The sequence below is a fragment of the Gopherus evgoodei genome, chromosome 4 (genome assembly GCF_007399415.2).
Source record: "Gopherus evgoodei ecotype Sinaloan lineage chromosome 4, rGopEvg1_v1.p, whole genome shotgun sequence".
NCBI classification, from domain to species: Eukaryota; Metazoa; Chordata; order Testudines; family Testudinidae; genus Gopherus; species Gopherus evgoodei.
In genome coordinates, this window is record NC_044325.1 from 75,964,714 (window position 1) to 75,985,170 (window position 20,457).

General features: G+C 44.3%; 1 protein-coding gene across 1 annotated transcript in view; it reads left to right on the forward strand.

The window, feature by feature from the left end:
* Positions 1-20,457, forward strand: part of CKAP5 (cytoskeleton associated protein 5) — a 121,098-nt gene that overhangs the window by 15,257 nt on the left and 85,384 nt on the right. Inside the window, exons 5-10 of the mRNA XM_030559902.1 lie at positions 904-1,110; positions 4,102-4,273; positions 5,574-5,706; positions 6,043-6,146; positions 6,512-6,625; positions 9,022-9,126. Of these exons, the coding sequence (XP_030415762.1) occupies positions 904-1,110; positions 4,102-4,273; positions 5,574-5,706; positions 6,043-6,146; positions 6,512-6,625; positions 9,022-9,126 (835 nt within the window). The remainder of the gene's footprint in view (positions 1-903; positions 1,111-4,101; positions 4,274-5,573; positions 5,707-6,042; positions 6,147-6,511; positions 6,626-9,021; positions 9,127-20,457) is intronic.

The following is a 20,457-nucleotide window of genomic DNA, read 5'->3' on the forward strand; positions in this document are numbered from 1 at the left end:
ACAAAATTGAAGATTCAAATATTAGTACCTCAGATGGGCGTTACATAAAAAGTTCTGTTAATAGTTTCAAAACGATAGCTCATGCTATAATTAACTGCTAAATTCCAGCACTTGGAATATCCATCCTAATGGTGCATACCAGTATACTTTCCCTTATTCTCTTCCAAATCCCTCCTTCAATTAATCTTTTCTTCCTCATCCCTCAAACCCACTCTTCTATGCCAAGCTTCTATATTATCTAAAGATTTAAAAAGAAGCTAAAGGACAGAACATGTCATTCCATAACTGCTATATATGAACCTCGCTCTTTTCCTGGTATCTTTTTGTACTTAGATTGCAAGTTACTTGAGCATGGATTTGCATCTTTCTTTTCTGCATGAAGCATTGTATACCTATGAGGCAGCAGGGTGTCTGTCAATAATATTTCTCTCACGCACCACTTTTGGTTAGTGCCCTGGAACTCTTAAAACTAGTCTCCTCAGGCGTCATGTTCTGCATGTATTGGAAGATTTGTGTGTGTGTGTGTATATATATGTATATAATATAAATATAAATTAGTGATCCCCATTAGTGTGGGTTCCACTGTGCTAGCACTGTACAGTCCCTGCCACCAAAAGTTTTACAATCTTAAACAAGATACAACAGGCACATGAAACAAATAGAAGGGGAACACTCTTTAGCTAGTAAAGTGCATGTGTAGTACGGAACCAAGTTCAGTAATATAGTGGAGCAAGTTTTTAGGGAATGTTATTGCAATGGTTAACCTAAATAAGATCTAGTTTCCAGAAGGTGAAGCTTGCTTAGTTATCTGAGTATTACTATGTGTGCATATGTCTCATGGGTCCTAGAACTAATTACATTCGCTATTCTGTCTGCTGAAAACTAAATGTCATCTGTTTTCAGGACAACAGGAGAAGTGATTTCTGGAGTTGTAAATAAAGTGTTCAATCAACCTAAAGCCAGAGCAAAGGAGTTGGGTATAGACATCTGTTTAATGTATATAGAAATTGAGAAAGGGGAGCCTGTACAAGAAGAGCTGTTAAAAGGCCTGGACAACAAGAACCCTAAGATCATAGTAGCATGTATAGAGACATTGAGGAAAGCACTGAGGTAAGTTCTCTTGTTTCAACTCCACATGCTGTTAAGTAACAGATAATACAGGTATGGCTGTAGGTGGCTCTGGAATTTGGTATTGTTGAATCTTCTAGATTGTAATGACTTCAGTGAACTAAACCTTTTATAATGGCTGCATTTGCCCTGACAGGAACAGTGTGGGATTTAGTCAGATGAGTGTTTTTCTCTGCAATTACCATTCTTGTATCTTGATCAGTTTCAGTCTTGGCAATCTGGTTGCCAGACTGGTTAAGGAAAACATTTTCTTGAATGCTAGGAGCAGGGTTATTGCCCAGCAGAACTATTGATTCCAAGCTCGGGAACTTGCCTCTTCCAAACAGATTAAAACAAAGTAGCTGAATGAACTAGAACAATTGTAAATAAGTATACCTCTACCCCGATATAACATGAATGTGGCTATAACGCGGTAAAGCAGTGCTCCAGGGGTGGGGGTGGGGGGCGCTCCGCACTCAGGTGGATCAAAGCAAGTTCAATATAACACGGTTTCACCTATAATGCAGTAAGTTTGTTTTTTTGGCTCCCGAGGACACTATTATATCGGGGTAGAGGTGTATCTTTGACTTTAAAATAAAAATGGTTTTGTGTCCTCCCCACAAATGCTCCCCCTGCCGATTGCTAATACATAAATTAATATAATCTATCAGTGTGGTGTTAATGAAACAGTCTCACTTGGGATAATAGCTGTCACTAAAGAATTTGATATTGTTCAGGTTGTTCCTAAAGCAAATTTTAAATATCTTTGGCTTGGTGTGCATACAATTAAAGAAAAGATGCGTCTTGTATTGTGCAATAATTTATTTTAAAGCAAGAACTGATGAGCATGGGAATTCGTATGTCTGGCATAGTCTAGGAGTTTCTTAATAGGAAAGGCTATAACATGCTACTGAAACTTCTCAGAAGCCCAATCAGTGTAAGTGTAAAATTAAATATAATTTTAGACTTAGAGCACGTCTTGGGTGCAAATGTCACATAAAGTGTCTTACATGTATCAAATCTGCAAAAAAGGAATTTTTTGCTTATAACAGTTTCTGAATACTTTTCTATATTTTTTGCACTTTCAGATTTCTAATTCAGGAGTTCCATGTAGTATCAGTTACTTAGCTGTCCCCTTGATCTGTAGACGAACTTTTAAAAATTATTCCCTTGGACGTGTCTAATTTCATCAGTGTGTGGAGTTTGCCAAATCCCTGTATTATTTCTCTTTGCTAAATGTAGGCTTATTATCATTGTTTTCCCCTCTCTCCTCCCCCAAGACACTTCTCTCCCCCCCCCCCCCAGTCTAAATATCTCTAAATTTTCAGTGTCTGATGGATGATCCTGTCAGTATTTGGTATGTGAAATAGAAACTTTAAGCATACGAATCTCTGGAACAGATACAAGTGGACAGTATTGGGTCCTTCTGAAGAGAGCAACCCCCTAATAATCAGCTAGTTCCTAAAGCATGAGGATAGATTCTTTGTTGTTGTTGTTGTTGTTGTTTCATCTACTGTTACTGCAGATGATGTCCTATGTCTAAAGCCTATTTTTAATTCTAAGATGTGTGCCACTGTAATAGTGTCCCAGATTTAAGAGTAACTATCAGTTATAAGTTGCTTTATTTAATCATGCCATATTGTGCTATAAAAACTGTGTAATTGGGAATCCTGATGAACCTTCTCTGCCACTTATGTTTCAGCTCTAGCTCATTCTGTAGTTATGTTCAGTTCTTTAAACTAGTCTATAAAATTATTTTATATCCTTCAGAGATGAGATGGTAAAACCAAATTCATTATTCAAGGGGGAACTCACCATTGACCCGTGGGACTAAGCAGTTTTTTGCATTTTTGCTGTATCAGTACAAGAACAGAGATCTCTGCCTTTGTGGCCCATCCTGTGTATCAAGCAGGCATCCTTTGAGCTATCTGCATTGGTGCCTAGCTTTGTCAAGCATGTAACCAAATAGAACCCATTTGTTTTAATTAAAAAATGTTCCTTCAGAGTGCATTACCTCACACCTCAGGTTTTTGTCTGTATAGCTAGTTAATAGGGAAATTCTTCCATAATTACTCTCAATCATCCCTAGTCTCTTGACATAACCATATTGTAGGCTAATGTATGGACCAACGTTGGTCCTAGTATGCTTCCCTGGGAAACTCTGGTATATATTAACCTTCCCTTGCACTGGATTGGTGACTCATTTGTATTCTATATCTTAATCCATGACTGGGATGTTCCTCCTGCAGCTAATCTGTTTATTATGAAGCTTCTAGTAAACACCTGATAACATAAGAGTACAGTAGCACCTGACCAGTTCTTAGTAGCAGAGTACCAGAAGAGTATTGGTGTGCTCCCATTCAGTAGTGATTGAAAGCTGAGACTATGCAACAGGCACAAGGGCAACATGCCAATTCTGGTACCAAAGGGTGGATGACCAGGTTTGTGGGAGGGAAGTGTGTGTCAAAGCGCACACTTTCTGTGAGATGACCCATGGCTCACTTATCTGCTCTAACAAACAGCAAAATGACTAATGCTTTTCTGCAGTGTGCTTCCAAGGGATAGTCAAAGGAGATTCTAGTGTGATCAGAAAAATAGGTCACACAAACTCCAGTCTAAGGAGATTTCTGGTTCTCTGGCAAGGGGACAGTCTTAAGCAGCAGGTTGGATTACATGTTTTGAAGTGGTTCAAAAGCCTAGTTTTATTATTTCAAACTGTGAAGGAGGGAAGGAATTGTGATAGAGCTGTTCTTTAACACAACAAATGAGTAGCTTCAGATTGGTAAATGATGGCAATGCATGTTAATATGTAGAACCATTGCTGATAGTATATATTCTGACACAACCTCTTGTATAGGCTGTCCCCTGTACAAGCAGTTCTGTCTAGGACCCCAGCTGTGTCAAGATAATAGCTAATTAATGTTGATGGTCTTTGTGGCTGAATTTGTTGGATTTTGTGCTCTGCCATTGATGTGTGTGTTTTTTAATTTTCAGTGAATTTGGTTCAAAAATAATCTCACTAAAGCCAATTATCAAAGTGTTGCCAAAACTCTTCGAGTCTCGAGAGAAGGCTGTTCGAGATGAAGCCAAACTCCTCGCTGTAGAGATCTACCGCTGGATAAGGGATGCTCTGAGACCACCGTTACAGAACATAAACTCGGTTCAGGTAAGCTACAGACAGTGTCTATCTTAGCAAAAATTTATGAGCCTTAGTTCATAAATATTCCAGTGTTCAAACTAATTCTTATAACCCCCTGCTATATACCAGGATGGGATATTTTTTACCTGAGCATGTATTTTCTTGAGCCTTTCTGTCTTACTGAAAACTGTTGCTGTCTGGTAAAAACACTAACTTTCTCTCTCTAAAACCATTTTTTTTTAATCTTTTGTGGCTTCAAAATAATAACTAAGCAACATTCCAGTTAAAGATGCATAGCAAATCTGTTCACTACTTCTTCAGTGGGTGAGACGTGGGAAAATACCATATCCAATTGCAACTAGAGGGGGAAATTAGGTGGGTAGTTCAGATTCTCCCCATCTCTTTTGGGCAACTACACTTGCCATCTTCTTCCTTTTAATAACTAGGTGTCAGGGTCACTATTTTCTCTTGGCAAAGAGAGAACTTGCAATGTATTATAACAAAAATAAATATGTTCTGGTAATGTCCAGGATTTGATAGGCATTGTCTGTGCACAGGAAGGTCTTAATGCAATAGTGTAGTGTTACAGAAACTAAATACTCAATCTTCAGAGCTTTTCAAATGCCCATACGTCCATCCCCTGTTTAATCGAGTATTGTGGTCAGATGGGAAATTGTTGCTTTTAAACAGTAAGATAGTAACATCTCTGGTATACAGAGATATTCAAAGAGAGATTCCTTTCCCTGAAAAACTAAATTACCAGTACTGGTTTCTGCAACTAGGTATTCAAAGCTGGGCTGACCCAACCCTGCTCACCTACTGACTTTATGCTATAGCCATGCCATCGCATGCAGAGATTAATAAAGACTTTCATATACTCAACCAGCCATTTTTCCTCTTTATTTAAATCGTAACCTCTTCACAAAAGCCAAAAATAACCTTTTCCCACTGTTCTAACCAGTCTGCTTTTTAGTAAACATTCCCCTCACCTCTGGTAATATTTCTATGCTCTATAAATATAACTAGTCAGAATCCTAAGCAGTGAGTTTACCATACCTCTGTGAGGAGGGAGGTTAGCTTTGTTGCCTCTGGCCATCTCCACAATCGGACAAATACTGTAGTATTACAATATCATTGCAAGTGAACTGAAAGGATAGCACAACCAGATTATAAGATTAAAACCTAAACAAGAAAATTCCTGACAATTGGGGGGGAAAATACATTGCTTTTAATAAGGTGGAAGTTTGCCTTGAGTAATCCTGTATCATTGGTGGGATGTTATGTTTCATGCTTTAGGCCTTGAGAATTATTCTTGTGATTCTTACAGCTAAAAGAGCTGGAAGAAGAATGGGTCAAGCTACCGCCAGCAGCTCCCAAACAGAGCAGATTCCTGCGTTCCCAGCAAGAGCTGAAAGCCAAGTTTGAGCAGCAGCAGGCAGCTGGAGGTGATGCAGATGGAGGTAACTATGTGATGTTGGTACTTGGAAACACTAAACTTTTAACATTATTAAAAGAGACAGTAAGAAATAGAACAGACCAAAAAGGTGCATTCAATTAAGAGATGTACAGCAAATGGGGCACACCATCCTATCAACAAGACACATTTGGGGGAGAAAATAGTACTGAACATCATCCTAGTATCGAAGTAGCAAAAACGTTACCATTCATAGACCACTTTCCCTCCTGTCTTTGATGAAGGGAGCATGGAGATGTGTAAGAATGAAATTTGATTGACATGACAAGCATCTCTGCTAAGCTTGCATACCTCCTCTAATCTGTCCTCTCTTGGCTTGCAGGAGGAGATGATGGGGATGAGGTTGTCCCACAGGTGGATGCTTATGAGCTGCTGGAAGCTGTGGAGATTCTTTCCAAACTTCCCAAAGACTTCTATGACAAAATAGTAAGTATAAACCGCTAACTCTTTTATCTCTGCAATATTGAGAGGTGAGGGATGATGGACTTTAAGACCCAACATACATCCTGCAAATAGGCAGTACTGTTACATGAATAATAGGGAGCTGGCTTGCAAGATATAGGCTGTCTAATCTGCATAAATAGCTGTAAAATCAAGATGGAAATTAAAATGTGGGAGTGCATTCCAATAGCTAGCTGTAACCACCAATCTTAGAGTATATGAGTATTCTAAGAGTATTTGAATTTCTTGGGATGAAGTTAGGCTCTAGAGTCTACGGTCTGTCTACAGTGAGCTTTCCTAGAACCGTTAGGTGTCTGGTGTACACAAATGTAGAATGCTTTGCTTTGCAGGAAGCCAAAAAGTGGCAGGAGAGGAAAGAAGCTCTGGAAGCTGTTGAAATGCTGGTGAAGAATCCCAAACTAGAAGCAGGGGACTATGCAGACATGGTGAAAGTTCTTAAGAAGGTAAAAATTGCTGTACCAGTCATATGTATTTTGCATTTGTATATTGCAGCATTTAATTGCTTAATGCCAAAAGATTAAATTTTAATGTCTGAAAGGCCACCACTGGTCATAAGACCAAATACTGGTACTTTGCCTCTGTCCAAATTACTCTTAACATTACACCTTTGATGAACAGACCCACCCAATAGGGTGATGCTTACATTATTTTGGCTTGCTTCTGTCCTGTTGAACATGGATACCTGTAGTCTTCTCAAATAGTATGAGAATCTAACAGACCTTACCCAAATGTATTATTGGAGGAATGTGCCTCTTCCTGCAGACCCTTGAAGACAGTTTAGAAAAAATGAGATGGAGGGAAAAATACTGAAAATATAATTATATATATCAGTGGTATGCTCTCACCTTGAATTCTGTGTTCGGTTCTGGTCACCCTTTCTCATATAGAATATAGCAGAATTACAGGGTATCATGACACACAGTTGGCGTGTAGAACACATTGCTATGTAACATCAGAGGCTAAGAGCCTAACTGGATTTGGAAAGTGATTGGCTGGTTATACAAATAACAAGAATATTCAGAATTCATATAATAAAGATTTAAAATAAAAAGATATGGAAGGGCTATAAACCCCATTCTTCAGAGAAAAAGGAGAACCTCTAATGAGTGGGGTTTAATAAGAAACTTCCCCTTTGTCCTGTAACACTCGGGGTAGGTTATTGCACAACTTCCTACTGCAGGGCTTCTTGCATCTTCCTTTGAAGCAGGTGGTGCAGGCTGCTGTTGGAGATTGGATCGGATCAGTGGTCTATAACCTGTGTGGCAATTCGTATGTTCCTAGCCTTGTCCACAAGTCTCTAGGGATTGATCATAGTCCTTCCACCATCAGACCAAATGGTCTGCTTGTGAATGTGCAAAAATAGTGGAAATTTAATGCTTTCACTCGATTGTATTACAGTCCTAACTTTCAGATCTGATTTTTGGGGGAGCAGCCTGCCTACTCAATGCTCCCTAAGGGGACTGCTGTTTTCTAGGGCTTTGGCTGCGTGTTTGGGATTTCACAAATCCAAGTAGAGGAGAGTGGTACCTCTGCAACCTGCAGCTCTTCATAAAACTGCCATTTTTGGACACCCAAATGGCACTACATTGTAAGTGTGTAATATGTACATGCATTTAGATGTATGCTTTCAACGAACCTTTTTAGCTCTCCATCCAAACACCTGGTCTTTAATAAATACAGACTGGAATTAACTTAAGTATAGTTCTGCAAAATGGGGAAGACTTGTCTCATCCAGCCCTTGTCTTACTCTTCTATCAGAAATCCATATGGCTTTGTGACTGAGACTTTCAAGTTAGTCAGGCACACTTTGTTACTGGCAAACTACATCCCTTTAAAGGCAGTCCTGAAATGTACCTGTTTGAGATCAACCACTATTCACACACACACACGCACGATGCGCGCGCACACACACACACACACAATGCACACAGTAAAATTCTCTCTGGCAAGAACTAGAATCTGATTTCTGATTGCCTTTGAGTTTGGGTCTGTCATGCACTCTATAAAATGTACACGTGTGTGTGTGTGCGTGTATGCACACCACATTGAGTTACAGGCCTGTGGTAGAAGCAACCAAGTGACCCTTTTGAGTCCAGATGTAAGGCATAACTTGCACTAACATCCTAAAACTTTCTGAGCAGAAGATGGCAGTCACAAACTGGTACATAGCCATGTAGTACTCTGCAGGGAATTCTGCACCAAAAAATTAAATTCTGTGCACGATATTATAACATTCTGCATATTTTCTTTGTCAAAATAACACAGTATAATCCCACCAGTTTCAATTATTTTGGTAACTTTATTTCAAAATACCTGTCATCAAGTATGTCTGTAACTATACAAGAACAAAAAAGTTTCTCCCAGGAGAAGAGATTTAAACCCCTATAACAACCCAGTTCCTGTTTCTCTGTTACCATTTCATTGGGTGCCTCAATCTGGGTGTGTGTCACATGCCAGCTGGACACCTCGGGGTGTGTATGTGTGTGTGGAGGAGAATTCTGCCTCTCTGGTCTGATACCAGAATTCCCCCAGAAGTAATTTTAACATAGTATGATGGGATTTTCATTGACTGGCTAGGACTAATACAGTTCACTAATTGAATTAAAATGTTGCTTCAGCGTACCGGGACAGTGATGGCAATATCCTTCTGGGATTGAATTAAATTATCCAGCCCAGTTCAAGTTGTTTCTCCAAGTAACTGCTTCACTCTTAACTTTGGACAAATTCATTGTTGCTGTTGTGGCCATTCTTTCAATGCGAGTAGCACTCTGCCTAGACTGCTTCTAATTTTCTGAAATCTTGCCTGTTTGCCAGTAATGTTGTTGTCCTTTCTTTGCAGGTTGTTGGAAAGGACACAAATGTCATGTTGGTTGCTTTGGCTGCCAAATGCCTTGCTGGATTGGCTACCGGCCTCAGGAAGAAATTTGGACAATATGCAGGACAAGTAAGTAATAGGTACTTCACTCTGCATTTCCTCCTTGGTATATGGTGACAGTAACAAAACTGCTTTAAAAAGTAACTACTCCTTTTAATGACCGTCAGGGCCTGGTATTTCTCTACTTAAACAAAATAAACGTGATATGCATATTCCTTCTGCACTTTGATACTTGCTGGATTAAGAGGTGAAAGTTTCCAAGTACGTACAGATCTTTAGTCGTGGTATTAAGTTACAAGATCCTTGTTTGTTTCCTGTTCTTTACTGCTAAGCATGAGCAGGGTCCAGTGTCATTGCAGGAACAATTCTTAAATTCCATGATATTTAATTTGTTCTACTGCCCTCAAATACCCTTTATTCCTGTTCCCTCATTACCAAAGGAACACCCATAGAAACACAGATTTATAGCTCATAAAAGAAAATATTCAGTGACCTTGAATGCCAAATGTTGGGGAAGAAGGGGAGCTTGTAGCAGACTTCAGTGGCTTATCTATCTGATTTATCAGGCCTCCGCTGATATGCTGCTCTCTAGGCCAGAGATTCTCAGGACAAATTATTTGGTGGCCACAAACTCTTGCTGGTGGCCGTGCTCACTTTTTCCTAAAGCTAATTGAGTATTTTAGGAAGAACAAATATGCACAGATACAGGTCCAAATCATTGTAACTTATTTATTGCTAGCTAGGAAGTCTGTTAGTATTACTTTTCACAGCAGACTTACTCAGCCCTGGGAAGTCTGGGGACAAATTAAGCCCTGGATGGGGCATCAGGGGAGGCGCCGGGGGCAATGGGGGTGAGAGGAGGTAGAGCCTGAAGTCCCGGGGCTGGATCCCAAAGCCTCACAACCGGAACCTGCTTCCCCACTACCACTGGGCTGAAGCCCAAATCCTGAGCCCCACCACCCCTGGAAAGATGGGGAACTCCTGGTTGCTCAACCCTTGCTGGAAGCCCAAGCAACCAACACCAAGGCTGTGCATCCATGAGCACCAGGGACGGAGCAGGGCTGCTGTCTCACCTATCACACCCCAGGAGGCTTTGGCCACAAGAAAAGCCCCTGGTGGCAGCATTTGAGAAACGCTGCCCTAGGCACTGTAGCTTGCCAGCCTCCGCTTCTGGCTCCAGCTTTGGTTGTCTAACACTCTCTTAAAGTGATTTTGCTCATGTGTATTCCACAATAGGTGTGCATGCTTGCCACATGCACTGGTGCTGGAAGTTTTTCCATTAGCAGTACCCATGGGGGTGGGGAGCAACCCCTGAAGTGGCGCCTGCCTGGTGCGGTATAAGGGGAGCTGCGTGCTCTGCCCCCACCCTCAGTTCCTTCTTGCCGCCAGTGAAGGTGCATCGGAACTACTCAGCTCCAGCTTTGCTGCAGCGTGTCCCCAAAACTCTTCATTAGTTCCTGTTGCCAGTTAGCCGTTTTCAGTTAGTTTAGTTAGTTAGGTTCTTCTTCGAGTGCTTGCTCATATCCATTCCAGTTAGGTGCGCGCGCACCGCGTGCACGTTTGTTGGAGATTTTTACCCTAGCAACACTCGGTGGGCCGGCAGGGCGCCCCCTGGAGTGGCGCCACTATGGTGCTAGATATATACCCCTGCTGGCCCCTTCGCTCCTCAGTTCCTTCTTACCGCTGGTGTCGGTCGTTGGAACAGTGGAGCGCAGCGTAGCTGATCTCCACCTCCCTAGCGATTCACTCATTTCTATTGTATTTGTGTATATAGTTCGATTTCTTCAAGTAGTTAGTGTTTAGTTATTAGTTCTGTAGTAGTTATTGTAGATAGTTAAGAGGGATCGGGGGTTAGCCCCTTCCCCTCCCCCGGTACCGGGGCCCATGCCCGGTTCACCGGGCTTCAACTGTGCTCGGCCTGTTATAGGCCGATGCCCACAGGAGACCTTCATGACTCCTGTCTTAAGTGCTTGGGTGAATCCCATCTGACGGACAAGTGCTGCATCTGTAAGGCGTTCGAGCCCCGGACTAAAAAAAGAGCGGGACATTCGCTTAAAACAACTGCTGATGGAGGCAGCGTTGACTCCCCAGTCCTCTGCACCATCAGCGCACACCAACAGTGAAGGCTCGACATCAGCCGTCACCGGCCCATGCTTCCACCTGGCACCGTTCACTCTCACCACGGAGCAAGAAGCACAAGCCTCCTGCGGCTGCTATATCTGCACCAAAGTCTGAGCGCTTAGCCAAATCGGACCGCCCAGCACCATCAACTGCCGTGGCACCGACGTCCTCCGCACCGTTGATTCTGGCCTCGCAAGAGCCGTCGAGTCCGGTGCTTACCAGCTCCCCGGTACGTGCCGTGGTTGAGCTTATCGTGCCCTCCACTCCGGAGACGTTCTCCACGGCACGGGACTTGATTGCCTTGACGGAGCCTGAGCTGCCTCAACCCCCAGCTCCGCCGGTGCGGGTTCCTCAATCCATAGGCAAGCCGGCCCTCATGAGACCTTATTTGCCTGGTACCACGGAACATCGCCGGTCCCGATCCGGGTCCCACAGGCATTCCTGGTCCCGCCATCGATCCCGGTCCTGTGGCCGCTTGTAGTCCTGGTACCATTCCCCATCGAGGTACTGGTCACTGTCCAGATACTACTGGCACCGCTCCAGATCTCGGCACCACTCACGGCACCGTACTTCTCGCAACCGATCTCGGCACAGCGATTCCAGGCACCAGTTGACCTCCCGGCACCGCACTGGTCTCAGGTCCCGGTCCCACTCCCTGCACCGTCCCGACTCTCTGTACCGTTCTCCGGCACTGCGTAGGGACGGTTCGAGTGGACGCAGAGACCCACATCAAACGGTCTCCGCTCTCCCATGGCTGTATCGTCATCCGTCGATCTCCTCCCATGCAGACACTGCATCATATGGGGATTCGGATAACCACCAGGGACCTCATCAGTGGCCCTTTTGGACACCTGGGGCCTACCACCAAACCCAAGGTGATCCGCATATACCAGCGCGCTCCAGGCCTCCTGAACATCGGGCGCCAGAGACCACAGTGAGCAGACCTCCCCCAGCGGGTACGGAGGAATCTCCAACCCACGTGCCAGACCCACAAGATCTGCCGCCTCAGGACATTCCCCAAGACCAGGAGTCGATCCAAGACCCGCTAGTCCCCGGGTCTTGGATCGACTCCTGCCTCTCCCGTAAGATGAACAAGCACCAGACAAATTCACTTCTCATACAGTTGGAGAGTACCTACCACCTACTGGGTGGTACTGGTGTACAGAAAGTAAAATTTATGAATATAGTTTATGGAATTTTGTCTATTAATTGAATGTCCATACTACATTTTGTCTTTTTCCTGAGGTACCAAGAATCCAGTAGGAACTCCCTCTTTATTTCTGTTTTATGTCATTTGTTACACAGCACTCATCATTGGAGTGTGAGCATTTTCCTGTAGTGTGTTAAAAGTGATGTGACGGACTTCTGTCACATGTTGGTCATTCTCTCCCTAAGGGGCGAAGTGTGCACAATGAAGTATCTTGTTTTGGTAAGTTTTAGATATGTATGCGTTCATGTGAAATACATACACTCCAAGTATTGCAAGTGTTCATGAAGGTCGATCAAAGAAATTCACCTTGCACTTGGAGCACCAACTGGTGAGGTTGGTAATGATCCTTAGTTTCTGGGGGAATTCAGTGCACAAACTCAGGCTGGCCCCCGAGAAAGCACTGTCTCCCACACAGCTAAGTTTTACCTTTGTGGTAGAAAGTTTCATTGTGCCAGTGGAGTAAAGTTGTTGACCAATCTTCATCCTGAAAGTTTAGGTGGTCTTTCAGACTATGGAGTGCTTTGAAGATAAGGAGAGAGGCCTTGAACTTGATTTGGTGTTCTGTGGGCAGCCAGTGTAGAGAGGAGAGGATAAATTTCATATGTTCACAGAAGCCTGCATTGCTGAAGAGAGAAACTTAGGAAATTCCAGCTAGTACAGAACTCCGAAGTGCAGAAGGCTACATGACCAGGTATACTGCATTGCTGTAGTGCAGCCAAGAAGTGGTGACAGCCTGAATAACTGAGGCCCAGGTCATCATTGGTCAGGATGGGCTGGAGTCTATCATCCTCAATTGACTAGAAAGCGTTACTCATGGATGCTGCTACGTGAGAGCTCTGAGTCAGTGAGGGATCAGAGTAGTGCTAAGGTATTGACTGAATTGTTCAGTTGTGGATGTGTGTCTTCAACCAAAGGACCAGACAGACTTGAGGCTTCACAGCCTACGGGACTCGAGGGCAACTATGAAATATCTGGAGTTGCACGCTCCTGTTACCCAGAGAAAACCATTCAAGCCTCACCCCAAACAGCAGCAAAGGCAATACCAGCCCACCCAAGGCAGGATACATAATGTTGTAGGGGCAGGAATAATAAACATAGACTTTCCAACCCTCCCTCAGGTCAAGGGCAGGGCCCAACCAAGCCATCATTGGGGTCCAAGCAAGGATTTTCTAGGGACACCTGAGGAGGGCGTACCAGTCACTATGCTGGATCCTTCCCCCCTGCTTTCTGAACCATCTGTCCCACTTCTACTGTGTGTGTGGTCCCATATAACATTGGACCACTGGGTTCTTCACACGGTAGAGGTGGGATATTCTCTCCCATTCTCCTCCCTTTTCTCCAACCCTCCTTCCCCATACCTCTTCAGGGACCCCTCTCACAAACAACTCCTTATCCATGAGATGCAATTGCTTCTTGCTATAGGGGCAGTGGAGGTGGTTCCTCAGGAGCTATGGGGCAAGAGATTCTACCCTCGTTATTTCCTAATTCCCAATGCAAAGGGGGGGGTCTGAGACCCATCTCAGATCCGCAAGGACTCAATCAGTTCATAGTGAAGTTGAAGTTTCACATGGTTTCCCTGAACACAATTATTCCTTCTATTGGTCTGAGGGACTGGTACGCTGCCCTTGACATGAGACACATACTTTCATATAATCATTTGGCTGGCTCACAAACATCTCCTGAGGTTCATTGTCAACCTCATACATTATCAGTTCACGGTGCTCCCATTCGGGTTGTCAACAGCCACCTGGGTGTTCACCAAGTGCATGTCTGCGGTCACAGCCTTTCTCCACAAGGTGCAGGTGTATCCCTTCCTTAACAACTGGCTGCTGCGGGGGTGCTGGAGTCCCAGGTCCATTTAGTTAGAGACAGCTCCAGGGACTAGGTAGTCTCCTGAGTGTGAAAAAGTCAACGTTGTCACCCACCCAACAAATAGAATTAATTGGAGGTGGCGTTAGACTCGGTTCAGCCAAGAGCCATTCTGCCAGAGCCCAGATTCCAAACACTGTCACGTCATTCAGACTCTCAGAAAATACTCTGCTATGATCATGAGAACATGCCTCAGTCTCCTGTGACACATGCCGGCATGCACCTGTGTGATCAGGCACGCCAGGCTGAGGTTCAAGCCATCCACGTGTGGCTCGCTTCAGTTTATCACCCAGGTTGAGACAGGTTAGACATGGTAGTAATAGTACTGGTGCGAGTCATAGATACCCTCGGCTGGTGGTTGGACCCTCGCATGATCTGCAACAGAGTCCCATTGAGCACTCCTCAACTATCCATCACCTTAGTAATGGAAGCATCAGACCTGGGTTGGGGGGCACACTTAGGAAACCTACATACTCGGGGCAGGTGGTCACAGTCAGAGATACTGCTCCACATCAGTGTAAAGGAACTCAGAGCAGTGAGACTAGCCTGCTAGACCTTCCATACCATATTGCAAGGTCAGTGTGTGGCGGTGTTGACTGACAGCACTGTCTCTTTTTTTTTTTTTTTTTTTTTTTTTTACATAAACAAGCAGGGTGGAGCCTGCTCCTTCCCTCTCTGTCAGGAGGCTCTCCACCCATGCAATTTTTTTTGAGGATGCCTCCAGGTGAATGGAGTGGACTAAACTCCCAGGAACATGGAACAAGCTTGTGGACCACCTCAGCTGGTCATTCCGCAGTCATGAGTGGTCCATCCAGATGGATGTTATACATTCCATCTTCCAGTGGTGGGGATTTCACCGGGTAGACCTATTCACTACCAGGAGCAACAGGAAGTGTCCAGTGTTGTGCTCCTTCAAAAAGCCCAGGCAGGGCTCTATCTCTGATGCATTTATGATACCCTGGGGGAACCGTTTACTGTATGCCTTCCCTCTGATACCACTCAATCACAAGGTTCTCCTCAAGATCCGCAGAGACAAGGTGTAGGTAATTCTGCTGGCTCCTGGATGGCCACATCAACATTGATACACCACGCTTCTGGAGCTGTCAGGAGATGACCCGATTGCACTGCTGCTCCTCCCTGGTCTGATTACATAGGACCACGTCCACCTGCTTCACCTGGCCCTCCATCTCATGGCTTGGAAGCTTCATGGTTAAACTCAGTGGGGCTCCAGTGCATGGAATTGGCGACAGAGGTGCTCCTTGATAGCAGAAGACCTACTACCAGGGCCTCTTATCTGGCCAAATGGAAAAGGTTCTAATGCCGATGTGATTGCAGTCATATACCCCCACTTCAGGCATATATATACCATTCATCCTGGATTATACTGCATCTGAAGCAATAGGGCCGGGCTGGATCATCCAAGTTACACCTTGTTGCCATCTCAATATACCACCCATGAGAGTTGGGGTTCTCCATATTCACCAGCCTTATGGTGGGCCGTTTCCTTAAGGGCATAGAATGGCTATATCCACGGTCCTGCCCACCGGTACCGGCTTGAGATCTCAACCTAGTCCTAGCTAGACTAATGGGAGCCCCATCTGAACCACAGGCTACATGTTCCCTTCTGTATCTCTCATGGAACGTGGCCTTTCTAATTGCCATTACATTGGCCAGGAGGGTGTTGGAGTTGAAAGCATTAACCTTCAAACCCCACCGTTCTCCCCCTCTCCCCAACACACAAACACATCTTCCACAAGGACATGGTACAGCTCAGGCTACACCCAGCCTTCCTGCCCAAGGTGGTATCCCAATTCAGCATTGGCCAGGACATTTTTCTACTGGTTTTCTATCCCAAGCCACATGCTAATGCACAGGAGCAGAGGCTTCGTTCACTAGATGTGCCAAGAGCACTAGCATTCTACATTGAGCGCGCATAGCCTTTCAGGAAGTTGAACTAGCTTTTGTAGCAGTGGCAGACTGGATGAAGGGGCTTCCAGTCTCCTCACAACACCTTTCTTCCTGGATGCAGACTGTGGACTCAAGCCTCGGCCATCACTTTCCTAGCCCAGGTGCCCGCTCAGTTGCCCATCCAGGAGCTCTGCAGAACGGAAACCTGGTCCTCAGTTCATACGTTTGGCACCCATTATGCCGGCACCCAGCATGCTAGAGATGACACAGCTTTCGGCAGAGCAGTGCTCCAGTCAGTGATTCCTCAACTCCGACCCCACACCCCCGTAGGAGAGCTTGGGAGTCACCTGATTGGAATCAATGTGAACAATCACTTGAAGAAAAGACAGTTACTCCCCTTCTTGTAACTCTTGTTCCTCAAGATGTGGTGTTCACGTCCATTCCAACACCCACTCTCCTTCCCCTCTGAGGTAACTGGCAAGAAAGAACTGAAGGGGTGTCTGGTCAGCAGTGTCGTATATTGAGCGCCATCAGGGCGCCAGCCTGACAGGAGCTGCTGAGGGGAAAAGTTTCCAACAACTGCACACAGTGCCCACACACCTGATTGGAATGGCGGTGAACAACATATCTCAAAGAACAACAGTTACTAGAAGGTAAGTCTTTCATCTGTATATTGCTGGTGCTTGAGTCTGTCATCTGACTACTTCGCTTAGTAGTTGCATGTCGATGCTGAATGGGATTGGAGAGAGAATTGATCTTTTTGGGACTCCACAAGTGAGTGGTCTGATGGTGGAAATGCAGTTTCCCATCACCACTCTTCAAATGTGTCCCTCCAGGAATGTCTCAAAGCATTTTAGTGCATTATCATGCCACTTCTTTCAGGTGAGGCGGAAAATTTTTTATGGCCATGTCATAAACAGATGGTTAAGGGTTAATGTCTCTTTTACCTGTAAAGGGTTAAGAAGCTCAGCGACCCTGGCTGACACTTGACCAGAGGACCGTAGGGGGACAAGATGCTTTCAAATCTTGGTGGAGGGATGTCTTTGTTTGTGCTTTTTGTGTTTGTTCGTTGTTCACTCTTGGAGCTAAGAGGGACCAGACATACACCCAGGCTTTCCCAATCTTTCTGAATCAGTCTTTCGTGTTTCAAAATTGTAAGTAATAGCCAGGCAAGGCAGATTTGTCTTATGTTTGTTTTCTTAACTTGTAAATGTGTCTTTTTGCTGGAAGGATTTTTACCTCTGTTTGCTGTAACGTAATCTAAGGCTGGGGAGGGGGATTCCCTCTAGTCTATATGAACCTGAGTACCCTGTAAAGCATTTTCCATCCTGATTTTACAGAGATAATTTTTACCTTTTTCTTTCTTTCTTTTTAAGAACCTGATTGATTTTTCCTTGTTTTAAAATCCAAGGAATTGAGTCTGAACTCACCAGGGATTGGTGGGGTGAAAGGAGGGGAGAGGGTTAATTCCTCTTTGTTTTAAGATCCAAGGAGTTTGGATCTGTGTAAGCCTCTCAAGGCGTCTGAGGGGGAGAAAGGAAGAGGATTGTTTATTTCTCCTTGTTTTAAGACCCAAGGGGTTTGGGTCTTGGGTTCCCCAGGGAAGGTTTTGGGGGAACAGAAAGTGTGCCAGGCACTATATTCTGGCCGGTGGCAGCGTTACCAGATCTAAGCTAGGAATTAAGCTTAGAAGGGTCTATGCAGGTCCCCCACATTTGTACTCTAAAGTTCAAAGTGGGGGAAAAAACCTTGACAGGCCAACAATATCAAATGCTGCTGAGGTCCAGAAAATGGATATCTGTCCTCTAGCCACTGACAGTAGATCATCCGTCAGTGCTTCTGAAGTGGCTTCAGTTCTGTGTCTTGTCCTGAATCCAGACTGCTGGATAGAATATTAAAATTTAGAATATTGATTTCAATTAGTTGAACTTGAACTCAGTCTTAGACTAGCTTGTCTAGGAGCTTGCTGAGTAATGAGGGGCTTGATGCTGGCTAGTAGTTTGGCTAAAATCGACTCATAAGCGAGTTTCTTCAGTGCTGGCCAGACTATTGCTTGTTTGAAAAAGGAGGGGAAGATTCCTTCTCTGAATTACATGTTGGCTATTTCAGCCAGGAGTGGTATCAATTGCTCATGACTTTTTCACAGGCCAGGAAGGGCATGGGGTCAACCTCTCTCTTTAGGTTGTCCAGCACTTCTTGCCGAGTTAATGTATTGAACTCCAGGAATGCAAGCAGGGCTGTAGATTGGTAGGTATAAGTGAGGCAAATCCAGATATTTTGGGAAGTTCTTCCTGAATGTACATAATCTTTTCAGCCAAATAGGATGACAGTTCTTCACAACATTTAACCAGCATCAGAACTGAACACCATCGGCACTTAGGATTGAAGTAGTTTATTGCCTTGTGTATATCCTTTGTGTGGTCTTTAGTAGCTTTAGGGGAGGCTGATAGGAACGTTATCGGGCAGCTGTATTACAGGCCAAAAGAGGCTTGGAGGAATTAGTTGTTTTTATCCTGTTTGTATCAATCATTGTTCGTTGCTGGTGCTTGAGTTTCGATCTCTTCTATCCATTTGATGCTGAGTTTCAGAAAACTAAATGGGTCAGTATGGATGATGGGGGAAGGGGCTTTTAGGATACCAGTGTGTTGATGTTCCAAGCTAATATGCAGATTTTTCCAGATCTTCAACTCCTTGTCTTGAGTTCTGCTGTCCTTTCATATACCTTGGAATTTGTTGGAATCAATGAGTCTTTGTGGTCAAATTGGGATCATAAGTCTTGTTACCTGGAAGCTGAAAGATCCCTGACTGTAATCTTAATGATGTGGGGGTCTGTTCAAGACAGTAGCTGGTTAGTGAGGATCTTGATACTGATGAGGCTGAAGATGAGGTTCAGAGTCCGTGGGTTGGCCTGTAGATGACCTGTGAGATCCCTAGGAACGTGAGTGAAGAGCTGAGTTTCTCAACTTCTGCATCCGGAGTCTTTCAATAGGCACATTGAAATCTCCTAACTTTGTTTTGCTTTGTGCTGGCTGCTTCCAGCTCATGCTGAGGTAATAGTCCCATGCAGCGTGTAGGTATTAAATGTCTGGAGTCTAGTTTCTTAGGTCTGCTGTGCTGATTCTTTGTATAGTTCCTCCCCTTTTGGACTGATAGATGGAATGGGCCATAGAATGATCAGAGTGGAGGAATAAGTTTTATGGGTAGAAAAATGCCATAGGAAAAACAGATCTGTTGGATACCTTTTAGCAACTGTAACCTGGTTGAATTCAGGGAATGTGTGGTGCTGGAGCAGTATGTTCCTAAAGTAGGTGTAGGTATGCTGTAATCATGGTGGCATAACAACGGAAATAATGACAATATGTAGTGATCAGCCCAGCAAAACTGGGAGGCATTAATGGCATCAGACATTCATTTCCTTTACACAAACTTTCTGGTATCATGATTTCCCTAACGCTCTTAACTGTTTGGGGGAAGAGATGAGGAGGAGAGAAGAGGGGTGATAAGTACTTATTTATAGGCTGAATTGCAACTGTAAAGTGGCTTTCTGGCCAACAAGTGGCAGCAGAAGCTGGAAGAGCAGGACTAGGGCTCAGGGCTCCTTCCTCAGAGGGCAGAGCCCTTAGGCAGCCTTCTTCCTCATGGCGGCTCTTTTGTTGGAGGAAGGTGTTAGGAGAAGTGTATCAGTGTCCCTGACATTTAGAAACCAGAGATTTTTCTAAAATTGTCATAAATGAGTGAAGTCTAGTGCCCTGCTGTTTCTGGTGGTGATAATGGTGCCATATAGGGCCAGCAGGAGCTGGTTCCTTACCACTCCTATGTCCCTGTGGCAGGGGTGAGGGAGGTGAGCTTCCCCTGAGATAGTGCTTGGCCTGTGCTACAGACCGCCGGGATCTGATTGGGATATGGATAGAGACCTCTTTAATGTCTTTAATGAAGTAAACACAAAGGGGAAATGTGTGATTATGGGGGACTTCAACTTCCCGGATATAGACTGGAGAACGAGTACTTGCAAGAATAATAGGGGTCAGATTTTTCTGGATGTGATAGCGGATGGATTTCTTCATCAAGTAGTTGAAGTACCTACGAGAGGAGATGCCATTTTAGATTTGGTGTTGGTGAGCAGTGAGGACCTCGTAGAAGAAATGGTGGTAGGGGACAACCTTGGTTCGAGTGATCATGAGCTGATTCAGTTCAAACTAGACGGAAGGATAAACAAATGTAGATCTGGGATTAGGGTTTTTGACTTCTCGAGGGCTAATTTTAAAGAGTTAAGGAAATTAGTTAGGGAAGTG